We start from the raw sequence: 22,124 nt of genomic DNA, 5'->3' as shown, positions 1-22,124 counted from the left end.
GCAGATTGACTGTTTCATTCACACATGGAGTAAATCTGACCTGTTCATTTCAGTCCAATTCATCATCACAGACGGACATGAATCCACATAAAGCTCCTGATTTTTGAAAATGACGTCTGAAAATATGTATCTGGAAATTCATAGCTGGAAGCGTAGTGTTTTAAAGCAAGTCCCTCTGTGGTTTTTCTGCTGCAGGTGCGTTTCTGGCATCGCGCTCTGAACTCACAGAAGCACTGTGATGATTTAAACCAGGGGTGGCCAAGTTCGGTCCTCGAGAGCCACCTTCCTGACACTCTTAGTTGTCTCCCTGCTCCAACACACCTGAATCCAATGAAAGACTCGTTAGCAGACTTTTAACGATCCCTTCATTGGATTTAGGTGTGTTGGAGCAGGGAGACAACTAAGAGTGTCAGGAAGGTGGCTCTTGAGGACTGAACTTGGCCACCCTTGATTTAAACATTTAATGCGCCATCACTTTGGTGTGTTCATCAGACAGCCTGATTGATTGATCAGGGTGATCACACTTGAGTAATGTGCTGCTTAAACATTTAAAGCACCGTCGCTGTCGGTGACCACCACGCCAACAGATCACACCGACAGATCACACAGCACTTCATTCAGATCACACCTGATCACGGTCGACTGACGCTTTAAAAGTTTAAATCATCACAGTGTTTCATTATTCAGGTCTGTGATGACCTGATCAGACCTGATCAGCTCCACTGATCAGGAAGCAGCTGGTGCATTAAACATTTAAAGAGACAGCACTTCATTCATTCACTGTAGCGTTTACCACAGCCAGTCGACTCATCAGCATTCTGTACACAATGAAAATGGTCCACCAAGTCAAAAAATGAATATTAAAAAATAAAATAATGTTAAATTACTCGGTTTCTCACATGCACCAGACCGTGCCGTACTGTCGGCATACGCTGGCTAATCGTCAAGGTGTGACAGCTGCATTAATTTATTAGACGTGTGCCAGCATTTTTAACACGGTCAGCATACGCTGGCTAATCATCAAGGTGTGACAGGACCTTAAAGTGCTGTGATGCTGCTGTTTGTGTGGCAGGATGCTGGTTTACTGCTGCTGTGAACATGACGTGGACACAGACGCAGATGCATGTCTCATATTGGAAAAACTCAGAAGACGCTATTTTCAGGAGATAATGGACTCTCCAACGTGCCACAATCGTGACAGAATTGGAGTTGAAGGCAGAGCTGAGATCGGACATTATGCACACGCGTTTAGAACCTAAGAGCAAGTGGACCTGGACATTATTCTCTGGCCGGCCCTCTGTATCTGAGGACTAGTGGAACTCAAAAATGATCTCTGGCTGTTGATCCAAGTGAGAACTAGTGGACCCTTTCCTTGGCTGGCAATCGTGTGTGCACACCCGATTGCGATCACAATGCATGTGGGAGCTTCTTTTTGTTGTGGACTTTTTTATTTGGATATTTTTACACTGGGTGATTGGAATGTTATTTTTTCTTCTTTTGCTTTGTGTTCCTTTCAGTGGAGCTTTCAATGAAAGTAAAACTTTTTTACTTTGAGAGAGTCTGTGTGTGTGTGTGTGTGTGTGTGTGTGTGTGTGTGTGTGTGTGTGTGTGTGTGTGTGTGTGTGTGTGTGTGTGTGTGTGTGTGTGTGTGCAGCAGCTGTTTTAACTTGCAGCTCAGCTGGTTTATTGCGCTCTGATCACAGATCTGATCACATTTGTCTGATCAACCATATTCATAAATGTAGAGTATTGAAGAGGACGCCCAGTTTATATGGACTTCTGGCTAAATTTGAACAATAGATAAGCAGTAAGCAATGTTAAGCTTATGGACTCTCTCAAGTGTCACACAACTGTCAATCTCTATAAGGAACTTTTTAAAGAGAATTAATGTTGAAAACTGAGTACAATAAGGAGACTGACAGAAGCCACCATCACAACTGTGAAGTTTTTTTCTGTTGCAGTGATTAGAGAAATTGGAGATACTTCAACTTCTGCCTGTTGCATCAGCAGTCACAGTTTCATGGTGGAGTGGTGCAGAGAAGCATCTTTATACAAGAAAACCGGTCACATCTTGGCTCGAGTCTCCCATGTGTTTTCTGCCTCAAATTTCACTTCCTTTTATAAAATTCTTCTCTGTATCACTTCACTATGAAGCTGTATAAGTGGTGATGCAACAGACAGAAGTCGCGCTCTGCACAGTTTCTTTAATCACAGTCACAGTGATTCACTCACTGCTTCATTGTTTGCCGCACCCAGCCCAAATCTCACTGCAGCTCACAGTCGTAATCAGGGGCGATTTTGGTATGGAAATTCTGGTGGGGCCACACAATATTCATGCAAGAAAATCAGCTGCAATCCAAACATATTACCACTCTCATATCGTCACAACATATAAAGTGCAGAAGAGAGGAGATCACAACACATTTGATGAGAAAATCCCAGCTCAATAATACCATCTTGAATCACATAACAATCTGACCAGATAGCCTATTACCATATCAACACCACCACCACCAAAGAACAGTGTTAAAGCTCTCCCAAGATTAAATACTTCATATTGAAACAACAATGTGATGATAACAAAACAGTGAAGAACCCACTGCTTAAACGGCCCACTGCCAATACATAACAATCAATAAACCAGTCAGAAAGCCATTTCAGCACCACAGAGAGGTGATCAGCTCCTTTGGGGAGCCTGCTTGAGGTTATGCGTCCTCTAACACACCCACACATGCCAGCAACCCATCACTCCAACTCCGCTACAATTATACAATATACATATTATATATAATCAATTCCACATAAAATTAAGTAAATTAAGTCACCCCCTGACACTTGTGCGTCAAACGTCTCATGCTCAAACCAACGCCTAAACACAGCACAGCAGTCAATATATCATAGTTAAGAATAAAAATAAATAAGACTCACCATGGTTCAGTTTTTGAAGAGGAATGAAGCTCAGCGGTCCTTCATGGTGGCAAACTTCTCAGTGACCTTGCTGTTAAAATCCGTCAGTCCATGGATGAATCCATTTTCAATAGAAAGCATCGCCAGGGCATTCAATCTCTGCTGTCCCATTGTATAACCGTGTAAACGTTTTTATTCTTTGTAGAGTGGAGAAGTTTGTCTCGGATTCCGTGCTTGTCATTGGTGTTGTGATTATCATTTGTAGAAGTGTCACTGTTTCAGACAAGGCCTCCTGGATGTTGTTTTCATGAATAGACTTCAGAAAAGAAAGTGCCGTGTTGCCTGTGCTGAGTTCACCGTGCTGGTAGAGGGACATCAACTCTGTTTTCAGCTTTGCTTTATTTGTTATTGCCATAGTTTAACAGCACATTCCAGTTCAGCCTCTGGAAAGGACTGCACAAACTTGGGGAAAAGTGTGCAGTCCATGAGTTTTGCTGCAATCAGATGGTCACTCTTGGTGAACCTCTCCTCCACTTGACTTAACACAGTGTCACAGGCCTCTTTCATGGCTGTAGCTGTGTCAGTTTTCCTTCTTTTATTTTCTTCTGCTCCACTTTCTTGCACTATCACATCAGCTCATTCCCTGAGACACCCCACGTTCTTCTTAAAGGTGCCCATCACCTGATTGATGCCGGCTGCATCGATGTCCCGCTTTTGCAGCACACTGTACAAAATGTCCACTTCTGGCATGAGCTCAGAAAAAAACTGCAAGAAGTGTTGGAACTTTGGGTCCTGCAGGTGCATGGACAGGCCATAGGCCTCACTGATGGTCACCCTGTTCCATCCCTCTTTGAACCATTCATGGTTGAATGATTTATTTTTATCCTTTCCTTCTTGACAAAGGGTGAAATCCGGTCTATGGGGTCCCAGACGTTTAATCTCTAATTTATGTTTGATCGGTAGAGTACCAAATCGCACAGTCGCTAAATAATCTACTCGGTTCATTGTTTTTCTAAACAGAAAACTAGTTAATTGACAAGGTAGTGATGCCCAGTACCCATCCTCACACCAAATCAACCAATAGGAAAGCGTCTGGGGCCCTGGCTGTCAGGCCCCACTGGGCAAACTGACGTGTGCATTGAGCACGCGCATGGACACGCAGCAGTGTGTCCAATTCAGAGCGCTGCAGGCACGGCCTTCTCTTGCTGGGCCCCACCGAGCGGAAACAGGTGAGCAGCAGAGACAAATCCACACAGAACACCACTACAAACAAGTCTAGAGAAGAAATACCCTTTGCAAATGAAATCTTCAACATTTTATTTGGCGAACAAAGTTCAGTTTGTTAACTTGAAGTTTCGTTGAACAACATAATTGTGATGAGCATAATTCTCCTTTGCACAACAGCGACATCTGGTGGGTCTGTGCCCCACGGGCCCCTAATGCAAAAATGCCACTAGTCGTAATAATAATTTATAGAGGGCTTTTCAAACTGCTAATTAATATCAGTATATTAAATGTAAAACTAAAGCTTTACACATCAATAATTTAATATGCCGCTCTATTCTGATTGGCTGTCACCCCCGCCCCTCAAAAAACGGGACAGAATGGAACAGAATGTGACTTTTTAACCTCTTAAAATAGGTCAAGGTTAGCTATCATTGAACTTGTCCAAGGTCTGTGTCCCAAGACTTTGGCAGTAATAGGACTGGACTTATGCTGCACACAGACAGATGGAAAGATGGAGGCAAAGTCTTTGCAGTACCTGATGGCCATATTTGATGGCCTTGGGTAATGAAACAAATGAAACAAAGCCTTTGGTTACTGGGTGTGAGTAAATCTGTTGTAGATGTTGGTGAAGCTCAGACATTAATAGAGTTTCTCTCTGTCTTTACTCTCCTACAGGTGCATTTGCAGAAGAAGAGCCCACACCGTGCGCTGTTTCTGGGCACGGCCGCCATTGCCTGTTGAATGGTACCATGTGCAGGGAGGGCTGGCAAGGCCCCAACAACGGCATCACCAACTTTGATAATTTTTTGTTTGCCATGCTGACAGTGTTCCAGTGCATCACCATGGAGGGCTGGACTGATGTTCTCTATTGGGTAATGTGACACTCCTCCAGGATGTTCATATCCTTTGTGCACGTGACTCTTTGTTATTTTTCAAGATGGCAACTCACACTATTAAGTATTTTTAGGTAGTTTTGTTTGCCTCTGTGGTTACCATCCAGGAGTCATATATATATATATATATATATATATGGTGTCCCAAAAATGTATATACTGCTTTCCCCGTACTATAGGTTGCACCAGAGTAATAGTCGCATCTGTCCAAAAATCTGTCATTAAGACGAAACATTCAAGTTGCACAGTCTATAAGTCACATTTACTACTTCATGCAACAAGAAGCAACATTAATTTTATAAATTGGTTATTTAGTCATAATGCAAACACTGCATTAGTAAGCAGAGGCTAATGGGCTAATTAATGTTATTGTACAATGCACAAAGAATTACTCCTTGTCATCTCTGAACAGACATTTTTGTTTTGTTAATAAAGATCTTTAAAACAGCTTATTGCATGACCAAAATAAACGCAACACTTTTGGTTTTGCTCCCATTTTGTATGAGATGAACTCAAAGATCTAAAACTTTTTCCACATACACAATATCACCATTTCCCTCAAATATTGTTCACAAACCAGTCTAAATCTGTGATAGTGAGCACTTCTCCTTTGCTGAGATAATCCATCCCACCTCACAGGTGTGCCATACCAAGATGCTGATTAGACACCATGATTAGTGCACAGGTGTGCCTTAGACTGTCCACAATAAAAGGCCACTCTGAAAGGTGCAGTTTTATCACACAGCACAATGCCACAGATGTCGCAAGATTTGAGGGAGCGTGCAGTTGGCATGCTGACAGCAGGAATGTCAACCAGAGCTGTTGCTCGTGTATTGAATGTTCATTTCTCTACCATAAGCCGTCTCCAAAGGTGTTTCAGAGAATTTGGCAGTACATCCAACCAGCCTCACAACCGCAGACCACGTGTAACCACACCAGCCCAGGACCTCCACATCCAGCATGTTCACCTCCAAGATCGTCTGAGACCAGCCACTCGGACAGCTGCTGAAACAATTGGTTTGCATAACCAAAGAATTTCTGCACAAACTGTCAGAAACCGTCTCAGGGAAGCTCATCTGCATGCTCGTCGTCCTCATGGGGGTCTCGACCTGACTCCAGTTCGTCGTCGTAACCGACTTGTGTGGGCAAATGCTCACATTCGCTGGCGTTTGGCACGTTGGAGAGGTGTTCTCTTCAACTCTATGCGAAGGAGATGTGTTGCAGTGCATGAGGCAAATGGTGGTCACACCAGATACTGACTGGTACCCCCCCCCCCCCAATAAAACAAAACTGCACCTTTCAGAGTGGCCTTTTATTGTGGGCAGTCTAAGGCACACCTGTGCACTAATCATGGTGTCTAATCAGCATCTTGATATGGCACACCTGTGAGGTGGGATGGATTATCTCAGCAAAGGAGAAGTGCTCACTATCACAGATTTAGACTGGTTTGTGAACAATATTTGAGGGAAATGGTGATATTGTGTATGTGGAAAAAGTTTTAGATCTTTGAGTTCATCTCATACAAAATGGGAGCAAAACCAAAAGTGTTGCGTTTATATTTGTATAGGGCCCCTTCACACATAACACGATTGAAGCCAACTGGCTCACGAAGGACGAATTGCATGCCACTCGTGAAAAATTGGAGCTGCCTCAAACACCTCGTACAGCTGTCGCCACAACCATTCGCACACACAAGCAGCCGAAAGACAGCAAATGCTCTGCGAGTGCCCATTCGACCCCTCTCTCGGCAGGTGTCTGACAAATTCCAGGTGCCATACAGGAACATCTAACACTGCTTGCAGGGCACTTAGAAAAGGTAGAAACAGAGAGTGACACTTGGTTCTGTGTGCTGCACGAACAGGTGGGCATGGCCCCAAACAGCAGTAGCTGTTGAGATCTCTGGATCCTCGAGTCCCAGCTGGAGGGACATGACCTTACAACTGTACATTGTGTGTGCATGCTGTCTTCATGTGGAAATAAATAAAAACATATATTGCTTTTGCCACGGGGCTGGAGCTGCTGCCCAGCATGCACACTGGAAGGCTGCTCCATGTGAAAAGGACCGTCTCACGTGAGCTAAGGTCCACATGACACGGTGTCTCTGCATCAGCGCACCACACGCTGGACATGTGCGCAGGGCCGGCTGGGCACAGGGCCAGCAGATGTGGACATGATAAGCACGCACTGCTTCATTCGTGTCATTTCATGACTGTACATCTATGACCATGGGTCATCTACAGAGGAACAGAAGGTTCATAATTGTATTGTCTGCTCGATAAGATGAATTAAATATTGTAAATAGTGGTGTTGTTTTATGGTGTGTATTTTTTTTTTCCCACAGCAGGATATCCGCAGACAAAGGGGGGCATGTCTCCCTGCGACCTGCAGCTATTCAGATATCTGTGCACGCAAGTCACAGCTGGGGAAAACCTGTAGTGGCTGGTAGAATATGACATGGCATAACTAAATCAAATCAATTTTATTTATATAGCGCCAAATCACAACAAACAGTTGCCCCAAGGCGCTTTATATTGTAAGGCAAAGCCATACAATAATTACGGAAAAACCGGTCAAAACGACCCCCTGTGAGCAAGCACTTGGTGACAGTGGGAAGGAAAAATGCCCTTTTAACAGGAAGAAACCTCCAGCAGAACCAGGCTCAGGGAGGGGCAGTCTTCTGCTGGGACTGGTTGGGGCTGAGGGAGAGAACCAGGAAAAAAACATGCTGTGGAGGGGAGCAGAGATCAATCACTAATGCAAAAATAAAATTAAATACAGAGTGGTACATACAGAGCAAAAAGAGAAGGAAACACTCAGTGCATCATGGGAATCCCCCAGCAGTCTAAGTCTATAGCAGCATAACTAAGGGATGGTTCAGGGTCACCTGATCCAACCCTAACTATAAGGTTTAGCAAAAAGGAAAGTTTTAAGCCTAATCTTAAAAGTAGAGAGGGTGTCTGTCTCCCTGATCCAAATTGGGAGCTGGTTCCAGAGGAGAGGAGCCTGAAAGCTGAAGGCTCTGCCTCCCATTCTACTCTTACAAACCCTAGGAACTACAAGTAAGCCTGCAGTCTGAGAGCGAAGCGCTCTATTGGGGTGATATGGTACTATGAGGTCCCTAAGATAAGATGGGACCTGATTATTCAAAACCTTATAAGTAAGAAGAAGAATTTTAAATTCTATTCTAGAATTAACAGGAAGCCAATGAAGAGAGGCCAATATGGGTGAGATATGCTCTCTCCTTCTAGTCCCTGTCAGTACTCTAGCTGCAGCATTTTTAATTAACTGAAGGCTTTTCAGGGAACTTTTAGGACAGCTTGATAATAATGAATTACAATAGTCCAGCCTAGAGGAAATAAATGCATGAATTAGTTTTTCAGCATCACTCTGAGACAAGACCTTTCTAATTTTAGAGATATTGCGCAAATGCAAAAAAGCAGTCCTACATATTTGTTCAATATGCGCATTGAATGACATATCCTGATAAAAAATGACTCCAAGATTTCTCACAGTATTACTAGAGGTCAGGGTAATGCCATCCAGAGTAAGGATCTGGTTAGACACCATGTTTCTAAAATTTGTGGGGCCAAGTACAATAACTTCAGTTTTATCTGAGTTTAAAAGCAGGAAATTAGAGGTCATCCAAGTCTTTATGTCTGTAAGACAATCCTGCAGTTTAGCTAATTGGTGTGTGTCCTCTGGCTTCATGGATAGATAAAGCTGGGTATCATCTGCGTAACAATGAAAATTTAAACAATGCTGTCTAATAATACTGCCTAAGGGAAGCATGTATAAAGTGAATAGTTTGTGAAGAAGATTCCCCATTTACATGAACAAATTGTAATCTATTAGATAAATATGATTCAAACCACCGCAGCGCAGTGCCTTTAATACCTATGGCATGCTCTAATCTCTGTAATAAAATTTATGGTCAACAGTATCAAAAGCAGCACTGAGGTCTAACAGAACAAGCACAGAGATGAGTCCACTGTCTGAGGCCATAAGAAGATCATTTGTAACCTTCACTAATGCTGTTTCTGTACTATGATTAATTCTAAACCCTGACTGAAACTCTTCAAATAGACCATTCCTCTGCAGATGACCCTAACCCTAACCCTTTCAAGAATTTTTGAGAGAAAAGGAAGGTTGGAGATTGGCCTATAATTAGCTAAGATAGCTGGGTCAAGTGATGGCTTTTTAAGTAATGGTTTAATTACTGCCACCTTAAAAGCCTGTGGTACATAGCCAACTAATAAAGACATATTGATCATATTTAAGATCGAAGCATTAATTAATAGTAGGGCTTCCTTGAGCAGCCTGGTAGGAATGGGGTCTAATAGACATGTTGATGGTTTGGAGGAAGTAACTAACGAAAATAACTCAGACAGAACAATCGGAGAGAAAGAGTCTAACCAAATACCGGCATCACTGAAAGCAGCCAAAGATAACGATATGTCTTTGGGATGGCTATGAGTAATTTTTTCTCTAATAGTTAAAATTTTTTTAGCAAAGAAAGTCATGAAGTCATTACTAGTTAAAGTTAAAGGAATACTCAGCTCAATAGAGCCCTGACTCTTTGTCAGCCTGGCTACAGTGCTGAAAAGAAACCTGGGGTTGTTCTTATTTTCTTCAATTAGTCAATCAATCAATCAATTTTTTTTTTATATACCGCCAAATCACAACAAACAGTTGCCCCAAGGCGCTTTATATTGTAAGGCAAGGCCATACAATAATGATGTAAAACCCCAACGGTCAAAACGACCCCCTGTGAGCAAGCACTTGGCTACAGTGGGAAGGAAAAACTCCCTTTTAACAGGAAGAAACCTCCAGCAGAACCAGGCTCAGGGAGGGGCAGTCTTCTGCTGGGACTGGTTGGGGCTGAGGGAGAGAACCAGGAAAAAGACATGCTGTGGAGGGGAGCAGAGATCGATCACTAATGATTAAATGCAGAGTGGTGCATACAGAGCAAAAAGAGAAAGAAACAGTGCATCATGGGAACCCCCCAGCAGTCTACGTCTATAGCAGCATAACTAAGGGATGGTTCAGGGTCACCTGATCCAGCCCTAACTATAAGCTTTAGCGAAAAGGAAAGTTTTAAGCCTAATCTTAAAAGTAGAGAGGGTGTCTGTCTCCCTGATCTGAATTGGGAGCTGGTTCCACAGGAGAGGAGCCTGAAAGCTGAAGGCTCTGCCTCCCATTCTACTCTTACAAACCCTAGGAACTACAAGTAAGCCTGCAGTCTGAGAGCGAAGCGCTCTATTGGGGTGATATGGTACTACGAGGTCCCTAAGATAAGATGGGACCTGATTATTCAAAACCTTATAAGTAAGAAGAAGAATTTTAAATTTTATTCTAGAATTAACAGGAAGCCAATGAAGAGAGGCCAATATGGGTGAGATATGCTCTCTCCTTCTAGTCCCCGTCAGCACTCTAGCTGCAGCATTTTGAATTAACTGAAGGCTTTTTAGGGAACTTTTAGGACAACCTGATAATAATGAATTACAATAGTCCAGCCTAGAGGAAATAAATGCATGAATTAGTTTTTCAGCATCACTCTGAGACAAGACCTTTCTGATTTTAGAGATATTGCGTAAATGCAAAAAAGCAGTCCTACATATTTGTTTAATATGCGCTTTGAATGACATATCCTGATCAAAAATGACTCCAAGATTTCTCACAGTATTACTAGAGGTCAGGGTAATGCCATCCAGAGTAAGGATCTGGTTAGACACCATGTTTCTAAGATTTGTGGGGCCAAGTACAATAACTTCAGTTTTATCTGAGTTTAAAAGCAGGAAATTAGAGGTCATCCATGTCTTTATGTCTGTAAGACAATCCTGCAGTTTAGCTAATTGGTGTGTGTCCTCTGGCTTCATGGATAGATAAAGCTGGGTATCATCTGCGTAACAATGAAAATTTAAGCAATACCGTCTAATAATACTGCCTAAGGGAAGCATATATAAAGTGAATAAAATTGGTCCTAGCACAGAACCTTGTGGAACTCCATAATTAACTTTAGTCTGTGAAGAAGATTCCCCATTTACATGAACAAATTGTAATCTATTAGACAAATATGATTCAAACCACCGCAGCGCAGTGCCTTTAATACCTATGGCATGCTCTAATCTCTGTAATAAAATTTTATGGTCAACAGTATCAAAAGCAGCACTGAGGTCTAACAGAACAAGCACAGAGATGAGTCCACTGTCCGAGGCCATAAGAAGATCATTTGTAACCTTCACTAATGCTGTTTCTGTACTATGATGAATTCTAAAACCTGACTGAAACTCTTCAAATAGACCATTCCTCTGCAGATGATCAGTTAGCTGTTTTACAACTACCCTTTCAAGAATTTTTGAGAGAAAAGGAAGGTTGGAGATTGGCCTATAATTAGCTAAGATAGCTGGGTCAAGTGATGGCTTTTTAAGTAATGGTTTAATTACTGCCACCTTAAAAGCCTGTGGTACATAGCCAACTAACAAAGACAGATTGATCATATTTAAGATCAAAGCATTAAATAATGGTAGGGCTTCCTTGGGCAGCCTGGTAGGAATGGGGTCTAATAAACATGTTGATGGTTTGGATGAAGTAACTAATGAAAATAACTCAGACAGAACAATCGGAGAGAAAGAGTCTAACCAAATACCGGCATCACTGAAAGCAGCCAAAGATAACGATACGTCTTTGGGATGGTTATGAGTAATTTTTTCTCTAATAGTTAAAATTTTGTTAGCAAAGAAAGTCATGAAGTCATTACTAGTTAAAGTTAATGGAATACTCAGCTCAATAGAGCTCTGACTCTTTGTCAGCCTGGCTACAGTGCTGAAAAGAAACCTGGGGTTGTTCTTATTTTCTTCAATTAGTGATGAGTAGAAAGATGTCCTAGCTTTACGGAGGGCTTTTTTTATAGAGCAACAGACTCTTTTTCCAGGCTAAGTGAAGATCTTCTAAATTAGTGAGACGCCATTTCCTCTCCAACTTACGGGTTATCTGCTTTAAGCTACGAGTTTGAGAGTTATACCATGGAGTCAGACACTTCTGATTTAAAGCTCTCTTTTTCAGAGGAGCTACAGCATCCAAAGTTGTCTTCAATGAGGATGTAAAACTATTGACGAGATACTCTATCTCCCTTACAGAGTTTAGGTAGCTACTCTGCACTGTGTTGTTATATGGCATTAGAGAACATAAAGAAGGAATCATATCCTTAAACCTAGTTACAGCGCTTTCTGAAAGACTTCTAGTGTAATGAAACGTATTCCCTACTGCTGGGTAGTCCATCAGAGTAAATGTAAATGTTATTAAAAAATGATCAGACAGAAGGGAGTTTTCAGGGAATACTGTTAAGTCTTCTATTTCCATACCATAAGTCAGAACAAGATCTAAGATATGATTAAAGTGGTGGGTGGACTCATTTACTTTTTGAGCAAAGCCAATAGAGTCTAATAATAGATTAAATGCAGTGTTGAGGCTGTCATTCTCAGCATCTGTGTGGATGTTAAAATCGCCCACTATAATTATCTTATCTGAGCTAAGCACTAAGTCAGACAAAAGGTCTGAAAATTCACAGAGAAACTCACAGTAATGACCAGGTGGACGATAGATAATAACAAATAAAACTGGTTTTTGGGACTTCCAATTTGGATGGACAAGACTAAGAGACAAGCTTTCAAATGAATTAAAGCTCTGTCTGGGTTTTTGATTAATTAATAAGCTGGAATGGAAGATTGCTGCTAATCCACCGCCCCGGCCCGTGCTACGAGCGTTCTGACAGTTAGTGTGACTCGGGGGTGTTGACTCATTTAAACTAACATATTCATCCTGCTGTAACCAGGTTTCTGTTAGGCAGAATAAATCAATATGTTGATCAATTATTATATCATTTACCAACAGGGACTTAGAAGAGAGAGACCTAATGTTTAATAGACCACATTTAACTGTTTTAGTCTGTGGTGCAGTTGAAGGTGCTATATTATTTTTTCTTTTTGAATTTTTATGCTTAAATAGATTTTTGCTGGTTATTGGTGGTCTGGGAGCAGACACCATCTCTACGGGGATGGGGTAATGAGGGGATGGCAGGGGGAGAGAAGCTGCAGAGAGGTGTGTAAGACTACAACTCTGCTTCCTGGTCCCAACCCTGGATAGTCACGGTTTGGAGGATTTAAGAAAATTAGCCAGATTTCTAGAAATGAGAGCTGCTCCATCCAAAGTGGGATGGATGCCGTCTCTCCTAACAAGACCAGGTTTTCCCCAGAAGCTTTGCCAATTATCTATGAAGCCCACCTCATTTTTTGGACACCACTCAGACAGCCAGCAATTCAAGGAGAACATGCGGCTAAACATGTCACTCCCGGTCTGATTGGGGAGGGGCCCAGAGAAAACTACAGAGTCCGACATTGTTTTTGCAAAGTTACACACCGATTTAATGTTAATTTTAGTGACCTCCGATTGGCGTAACCGGGTGTCATTACTGCCGACGTGAATTACAATCTTACCAAATTTACGCTTAGCCTTAGCCAGCAGTTTCAAATTTCCTTCAATGTCGCCTGCTCTGGCCCCCGGAAGACAATTGACTATGGTTGCTGGTGTCGCTAACTTCACATTTCTCAAAACAGAGTCGCCAATAACCAGAGTTTGATCCTCGGCGGGTGTGTCGTCGAGTGGGGAAAAACGGTTAGAAATGTGAACGGGTTGGCGGTGTACACGGGGCTTCTGTTTAGGGCTACGCTTCCTCCTCACAGTCACCCAGTCAGCCTGCTTTCCCGGCTGCTCGGGATCTGCCAGGGGGGAACTAACGGCGGCTAAGCTACCTTGGTCTGCACCGACTACAGGGGCCTGGCTAGCTGTAGAATTTTCCACGGTGCGGAGCCGAGTCTCCAATTCGCCCAGCCTGGCCTCCAAAGCTACGAATAAGCTACACTTATTACAAGTACCATTGCTGCTAAAGGAGGCCGAGGAATAACTAAACATTTCACACCCAGAGCAGAAAAGTGCGGGAGAGACAGGAGAAGCCGCCATGCTAAATCGGCTAAGAGCTAGTAGCTACGCTAAGCTAGCGGATTCCTAAAAACACGCAAAGTGAATAATGTGTAAATAATTTAGAGGTGATTCAGTAGAAGGAGTGCTTTAGTTAAGGCACGTAAAGATTACACTGGGAAACAAATCGTAATCTAGATAACTAGATCAATCTAACTGCGCAGATTAAACAGCTAACAGATACAGAAAAACACCGCTGTGCTCCGGAACAGGAAGTGATACAATACCGCAGTGAGAGCCAACCACCAGTAGAGGCCAATTAGTGATGAGTAGTAAGATGTCCTAGCTTTACGGAGGGCTTTTTTATAGAGCAACAGACTCTTTTTCCAGGCTAAGTGAAGATCTTCTAAATTAGTGAGACGCCATTTCCTCTCCAACATACGGGTTATCTGCTTTAAGCTGCGAGTTTGTGAGTTATACCACGGAGTCAGGCACTGTCTTCAATGAGGATATAAAACTACTGACGAGATAATCTATCTCACTCACAGAGTTTAGGTAGCTACTCTGCCCTGTGTTGGTATATGGCATTGGAGAACATAAAGAAGGAATCATATCCTTAAACCTAGTTACAGCGTTTTCTGAAAGACTTCAAGTGTAATGAAACTTATTCCCCTCATTGACTCATTTACATTTTGAGCAAAGCCAATCGAGTCTAACAATAGATTAAATGCAGTGTTGAGGCTGTTATTCTCAGCATCTGTGTGGATGTTAAAATCGCCCACTATAATTATCTTATCTGCACTAAGCACTAAGTCAGACAAAAGGTCCAAAAATTCACAGAGAAACTCACAGTAACGACCAGGTGGACGATAGATAATAACAAATAAAACTGTTTTTTGGGACTTCCAATTTGGATGGACAATACTAAGAGTCAAGCTTTCAAATGAATTAAAGCTCTGTCTGGGTTTTTGATTAATGAATAAGCTGGAGTGGAAGATTGCTGCTAATCCTCTGCCTCGGCCCGTGCTACGAGCATTCTGACAGTTAGTGTGACTTGGGGGTGTTGACTCATTTAAACTAACATATTCATCCTGCTGTAACCAGGTTTCTGTAAGGCAGAATAAATCAATATGTTGATCAATTATTATATCATTTACTAACAGGGTGTTGTGAAAGTGTAGTGACATGGACCCACAACAGGGGGCGCAAATGAACGGTCAATAGATGAGCCAAAAAGTGACAATTTAATGTTGTGAAGGTGCACAACGAATACACAGACAATCTCAGAATCTGATTACAGTCAATCCACAAAGGTGACGTGTGGGCAGGCTCGAGGATAGAAGATGTCTGTCCTGAGATGAGCCGGAACCACACGATTTCCGCCGCCACCGAACCTGGTGAATACTGGAGCCGCCAAGTCCCGAATTCCCAGGTGATCACCGTCCCCGACTGTCGGATCTGGTACTGCCGGCAAAGAACAAAGACAGTCAACTGTGGGTGTGTGTACACCCAGTAACAACAACGGTGGGAATGCCACCTCCACCTCTCACTCAATATGCTGATGAGTACCGCAGTGATACCTCAGTGATTCCTCGTCCAGCACTCACTCAGCTTCCCCAGACAGAGGGACCGGTACTCCTGCAAACACTCACAATATACAGATTATATTGTAACACAAACGGCTGAGGATATTACCTCCATTGAAGTACGATATCTCGGCGATGAGGTGGAGATGACGTCTGGGTTTTATGGAGTGGGATGATGAAGAATGAGTGACAGCTGTCAGGACATAATGAGTAACAGCTGTCACTCCCGGCTGTGTCCGTGGCGGAAACAAATCGTTATCTTGCCTCTACTGGTGGTTGGCTCTCACTGCGGTATTGTATCATTTCCTGTTCCGGAGCACAGCAGTGTTTTTCTGTATCTGTTAGCTGTTTAATCTGCGCAGTTAGATTGATCTAGTTATCTAGATTACGATTTGTTTCCCAGTGTAATCTCCACGTGCCTTAACTAAAGCACTCCTTCTGCTGAATCACCTCTAAATTATTTACACATTATTCACTTTGCGTGTTTTTAGGAATCCGCTAGCTTAGCGCAGCTACTAGCTCTTAGCCGGTTTAGCATGGCAGCTTCTCCTGTCTCTCCCGCACTTTTCTGCTCTGGGTGTGAAATGTTTAGTTATTCCTCGGCCTCCTTTAGCAGTAACGGTACTTGTAATAAGTGTAGCTTATTCATAGCTTTGGAGGCCAGGCTGGGCGAATTGGAGACTCGGCTCCGCACCATGGAAAATTCTACAGCTAGCCAGGCCCCTGTAGTCGGTGCGGACCAAGGTAGCTTAGCCGCCGTTAGTTCCCCTGTGGCAGATCCCGAGCAGCCGGGAAAGCAGGCCGACTGGGTGACTGTGAGGAGGAAGCGTAGTTCTAAACAGAAGCCCCGTGTACAGCGCCAACCCGTTCACATTTCTAACCGTTTTTCCCCACTCAACGACACACCCGCCGAGGATCAAACTCTGGTTATTGGCGACTCTGTTTTGAGAAATGTTAAGTTAGCGACACCAGCAACCATAATCAATTGTCTTCCGGGGGCCAGAGCAGGTGACATTGAAGGAAATTTGAAACTGCTGGCTAAGGCTAAGCGTAAATTTGGTAAGATTGTAATTCACGTCGGCAGTAATGACACCCGGTTACGCCAATCGGAGGTCACTAAAATTAACATTAAATCGGTGTGTAACTTTGCAAAAACAATGTCGGACTCTGTAGTTTTCTCTGGGCCCCTCCCCAATCGGACCGGGAGTGACATGTTTAGCCGCATGTTCTCCTTGAATTGCTGGCTGTCTGAGTGGTGTCCAAAAAATGAGGTGGGCTTCATAGATAATTGGCAAAGCTTCTGGGGAAAACCTGGTCTTGTTAGGAGAGACGGCATCCATCCCACTTTGGATGGAGCAGCTCTTATTTCTAGAAATCTGGCCAATTTTCTTAAATCCTCCAAACCGTGACTATCCAGGGTTGGGACCAGGAAGCAGAGTTGTAGTCTTACACACCTCTCTGCAGCTTCTCTCCCCCTGCCATCCCCTCATTACCCCATCCCCGTAGAGATGGTGTCTGCTCCCAGACCACCAATAACCAGCAAAAATCTATTTAAGCATAAAAATTCAAAAAGAAAAAATAATATAGCACCTTCAACTGCACCACAGACTAAAACAGTTAAATGTGGTCTATTAAACATTAGGTCTCTCTCTTCTAAGTCCCTGTTGGTAAATGATATAATAATTGATCAACATATTGATTTATTCTGCCTTACAGAAACCTGGTTACAGCAGGATGAATATGTTAGTTTAAATGAGTCAACACCCCCGAGTCACACTAACTGTCAGAATGCTCGTAGCACGGGCCGGGGCGGAGGATTAGCAGCAATCTTCCATTCCAGCTTATTAATTAATCAAAAAACCCAGACAGAGCTTTAATTCATTTGAAAGCTTGACTCTTAGTCTTGTCCATCCAAATTGGAAGTCCCAAAAACCAGTTTTATTTATTATCTATCGTCCACCTGGTCGTTACTGTGAGTTTCTCTGTGAATTTTCAGACCTTTTGTCTGACTTAGTGCTTAGCTCAGATAAGATAATTATAGTGGGCGATTTTAACATCCACACAGATGCTGAGAATGACAGCCTCAACACTGCATTTAATCTATTATTAGACTCTATTGGCTTTGCTCAAAATGTAAATGAGTCCACCCACCACTTTAATCATATCTTAGATCTTGTTCTGACTTATGGTATGGAAATAGAAGACTTAACAGTATTCCCTGAAAACTCCCTTCTGTCTGATCATTTCTTAATAACATTTACATTTACTCTGATGGACTACCCAGCAGTGGGGAATAAGTTTCATTACACTAGAAGTCTTTCAGAAAGCGCTGTAACTAGGTTTAAGGATATGATTCCTTCTTTATGTTCTCTAATGCCATATACCAACACAGTGCAGAGTAGCTACCTAAACTCTGTAAGTGAGATAGAGTATCTCATCAATAGTTTTACATCCTCATTGAAGACAACTTTGGATGCTGTAGCTCCTCTGAAAAAGAGAGCTTTAAATCAGAAGTGCCTGACTCCGTGGTATAACTCACAAACTCGTAGCTTAAAGCAGATAACCCGTAAGTTGGAGAGGAAATGGTGTCTCACTAATTTAGAAGATCTTCACTTAGCCTGGAAAAAGAGTCGGTTGCTCTATAAAAAAGCCCTCCGTAAAGCTAGGACATCTTTCTACTCATCACTAATTGAAGAAAATAAGAACAACCCCAGGTTTCTTTTCAGCACTGTAGCCAGGCTGACAAAGAGTCAGCGCTCTATTGAGCTGAGTATTCCATTAACTTTAACTAGTAATGACTTCATGACTTTCTTTGCTAACAAAACTTTAACTATTAGAGAAAAAATTACTCATAACCATCCCAAAGACGTATCGTTATCTTTGGCTGCTTTCAGTGATGCCGGTATTTGGTTAGACTCTTTCTCTCCGATTGTTCTGTCTGAGTTATTTTCATTAGTTACTTCATCCAAGCCATCAACAATTTTATTAGACCCCATTCCTACCAGGCTGCTCAAGGAAGCCCTACCATTATTTAATGCTTCGATCTTAAATATGATCAATCTATCTTTGTTAGTTGGCTATGTACCACAGGCTTTTAAGGTGGCAGTAATTAAACCATTACTTAAAAAGCCATCACTTGACCCAGCTATCTTAGCTAATTATAGGCCAATCTCCAACCTTCCTTTTCTCTCCAAAATTCTTGAAAGGGTAGTTGTAAAACAACTAACTGATCATCTGCAGAGGAATGGTCTATTTGAAGAGTTTCAGTCAGGTTTTAGAATTCATCATAGTACAGAAACAGCATTAGTGAAGGTTACAAATGATCTTCTTATGGCCTCGGACAGTGGACTCATCTCTGTGCTTGTTCTGTTAGACCTCAGTGCTGCTTTTGATACTGTTGACCATAAATTTTATTACAGAGATTAGAGCATGCCATAGGTATTAAAGGCACTGCGCTGCGGTGGTTTGAATCATATTTATCTAATAGATTACAATTTGTTCATGTAAATGGGGAATCTTCTTCACAGACTAAAGTTAATTATGGAGTTCCACAAGGTTCTGTGCTAGGACCAATTTTATTCACTTTATACATGCTTCCCTTAGGCAGTATTATTAGACGGTATTGCTTAAATTTTCATTGTTACGCAGATGATACCCAGCTTTATCTATCCATGAAGCCAGAGGACACACACCAATTAGCTAAACTGCAGGATTGTCTTACAGACATAAAGACATGGATGACCTCTAATTTCCTGCTTTTAAACTCAGATAAAACTGAAGTTATTGTACTTGGCCCCACAAATCTTAGAAACATGGTGTCTAACCAGATCCTTACTCTGGATGGCATTACCCTGACCTCTAGTAATACTGTGAGAAATCTTGGAGTCATTTTTGATCAGGATATGTCATTCAAAGCGCATATTAAACTAATATGTAGGACTGCTTTTTTGTATTTACGCAATATCTCTAAAATTAGAAAGGTCTTGTCTCAGAGTGATGCTGAAAAACTAATTCATGCATTTATTTCCTCTAGGCTGGACTATTGTAATTCATTATTATCAGGTTGTCCTAAAAGTTCCCTAAAAAGCCTTCAGTTAATTCAAAATGCTGCAGCTAGAGTACTAACGGGGACTAGAAGGAGAGAGCATATCTCACCCATATTGGCCTCTCTTCATTGGCTTCCTGTTAATTCTAGAATAGAATTTAAAATTCTTCTTCTTACTTATAAGGTTTTGAATAATCAGGTCCCATCTTATCTTAGGGACCTCGTAGTACCATATCACCCCAATAGAGCGCTTCGCTCTCAGACTGCAGGCTTACTTGTAGTTCCTAGGGTTTGTAAGAGTAGAATGGGAGGCAGAGCCTTCAGCTTTCAGGCTCCTCTCCTGTGGAACCAGCTCCCAATTCAGATCAGGGAGACAGACACCCTCTCTACTTTTAAGATTAGGCTTAAAACTTTCCTCTTTGCTAAAGCTTATAGTTAGGGCTGGATCAGGTGACCCTGAACCATCCCTTAGTTATGCTGCTATAGACGTAGACTGCTGGGGGGTTCCCATGATGCACTGTTTCTTTCTCTTTTTGCTCTGTATGCACCACTCTGCATTTAATCATTAGTGATCGATCTCTGCTCCCCTCCACAGCATGTCTTTTTCCTGGTTCCCTCCCTCAGCCCCAACCAGTCCCAGCAGAAGACTGCCCCTCCCTGAGCCTGGTTCTGCTGGAGATTTCTTCCTGTTAAAAGGGAGTTTTTCCTTCCCACTGTAGCCAAGTGCTTGCTCACAGGGGGTCGTTTTGACCGTTGGGGTTTTACATAATTATTGTATGGCCTTGCCTTACAATATAAAGCGCCTTGGGGCAACTGTTTGTTGTGATTTGGCGCTATATTAAAAAAAAAAAAAGATTGAATTGAATTGAATCTAGTTAACTATATCAATCTAACTGCGCAGATTAAACAGATAACAGATACAGCAAAACACCGCTGTGCTCCGGAACAGGAAGTGATACAATACCGCAGTGAGAGCCAACCACCAGTAGAGGCAGCACTACACCATGACATCTTGCTGTCCTCATGTGGGAATAAATTAAAACATATCGCTTCAGCTGACCGCCACATCAGCCCACCGCACCGCTGGTGAATATCGTGCTATGCTGAGAATCACCACAAGGCGTGTGTCACCAGCGGACTACTGCGTGTTGGACATGCCATGCTGGCTGATGCGTTCATGACACGAGAGCCGACTCTTCATGAGATGAAAGCCTGGCTGATGTATTCATGAAACAAGTGCATCAGGTAATTCATGTCAAACATAAAAGGGAGAACAGTAATCCATGTCATTTCATTACTTCCTGTTGTATGTCTACGCGGAGGCTAACTCCACTCTTTATAACAGGAATTAAGTATTATAAATTGTGGCGTTTTATTAATTTTTTGCTTCACTGCTGTGTGTGCGACTTTCCACGGCCTCGCACTGTGTTCGTGCGCATGAACGTAAGTGTGCACAAAACCGTCGCTGCGGTATTGTGCATGCCTCCTGACAGCAGGCACAATGTTTCGCGGTTCCCCAATTCATTTTTGTTTGCGGATTTCTTTCCGGTTTCTGTGTCTTTCGTGTTATGTGTGAAAGGGCCCTTAATCTTGTCAAGAGGAAGAACTAGTTACATTTTGGCGATCAGGATTAAATTTTTATTTTTTATTTTTGTAACAGCAATATTTATTACAAAATGTCTATCAAAAGAGGCAGTTTTATTTTCTCTGCTACCAACAGTTGTTTTTTTTAGTTTTTTTTACAATTGTGCAAAAATTAAACTAAAGGTACATAAAGTTAAACCCGCTCTATCATTTAGGAGGGTGTTAGTCCAATTAAAACTTTATATAGTAACAAGATTTTAAGACATGATGAGAAGAATGCAGAAATTATAAGTTTGAAAACGTGATTTTTCACTGTTTTTGGAGAATCAGGTGATGAATACCTGACCTCTAAGATTTACAAAATCAGCTGTTGGGTGGAATATGAAGTAAAGACTTTGTGCTCTTTCTACCGTGTTGAGTGGTATTTTCACTTGTTCATAGACTATTTAAACTGCAGTGTTTCCAGAGCAGAAGTTGAGCTACATCAGGAAAGGGATCCAGTGTAAAACTTATGCCAAATCAGCATGCACATCCATATCTGATATGCTGAAAAGGAGAAGCCAAACGAAATTGCACAAGACTATTTCAACTGGAGCAAGTTCAAATGTGACTGATTAGTGGAAATTAATCAAACCAGTCTGAAGGTTGGAGGCATCAGTCCTGTAACCGCTGGGGTGGATTGCAAAGATTTGTGTGTGTGTGTGTGTGTGTGTGTGTGTGTGTGTGTGTGTGTGTGTGTGTGTGTGTGTGTGTGTGTGTGTGTGTGTGTGTGTGTGTGTGTGTGTGTGTGTGTGTGTGTCAGAGGTGATTTCTCTAAGACTGCAAGTGAGACTCAGCTTCCCTTAAAATGTTAAAAATAAATGGTTAAATATGTACAGTTGTGTAAGATTTCATTGACTACAAATGTGT

The 22,124-nt window shown here is 42.2% G+C and overlaps 1 protein-coding gene and 1 long non-coding RNA gene across 20 annotated transcripts in view; both read left to right on the top strand.

Moving 5' to 3' along the window:
- Window positions 1–22,124, top strand: part of cacna1db (calcium channel, voltage-dependent, L type, alpha 1D subunit, b) — a 497,403-nt gene that overhangs the window by 187,514 nt on the left and 287,765 nt on the right. For all 19 annotated transcript variants that reach the window (XM_034171706.1, XM_034171704.1, XM_034171703.1 and 16 more), the window contains exon 8: window positions 4,810–5,006. In XM_034171706.1, coding sequence (XP_034027597.1) covers window positions 4,810–5,006 — 197 coding nt within the window. The remainder of the gene's footprint in view (window positions 1–4,809; window positions 5,007–22,124) is intronic.
- Window positions 3,817–4,349, top strand: LOC117511794. The gene is made up of 2 exons (XR_004561083.1): window positions 3,817–4,013; window positions 4,051–4,349. It is a non-coding gene; the product is annotated as an uncharacterized LOC117511794 (long non-coding RNA).

The sequence above is a fragment of the Thalassophryne amazonica genome, chromosome 6, assembly GCF_902500255.1.
Source record: "Thalassophryne amazonica chromosome 6, fThaAma1.1, whole genome shotgun sequence".
Taxonomy (NCBI): Eukaryota; Metazoa; Chordata; class Actinopteri; order Batrachoidiformes; family Batrachoididae; genus Thalassophryne; species Thalassophryne amazonica.
This window is presented reverse-complemented; position numbering and strand designations above follow the sequence as displayed.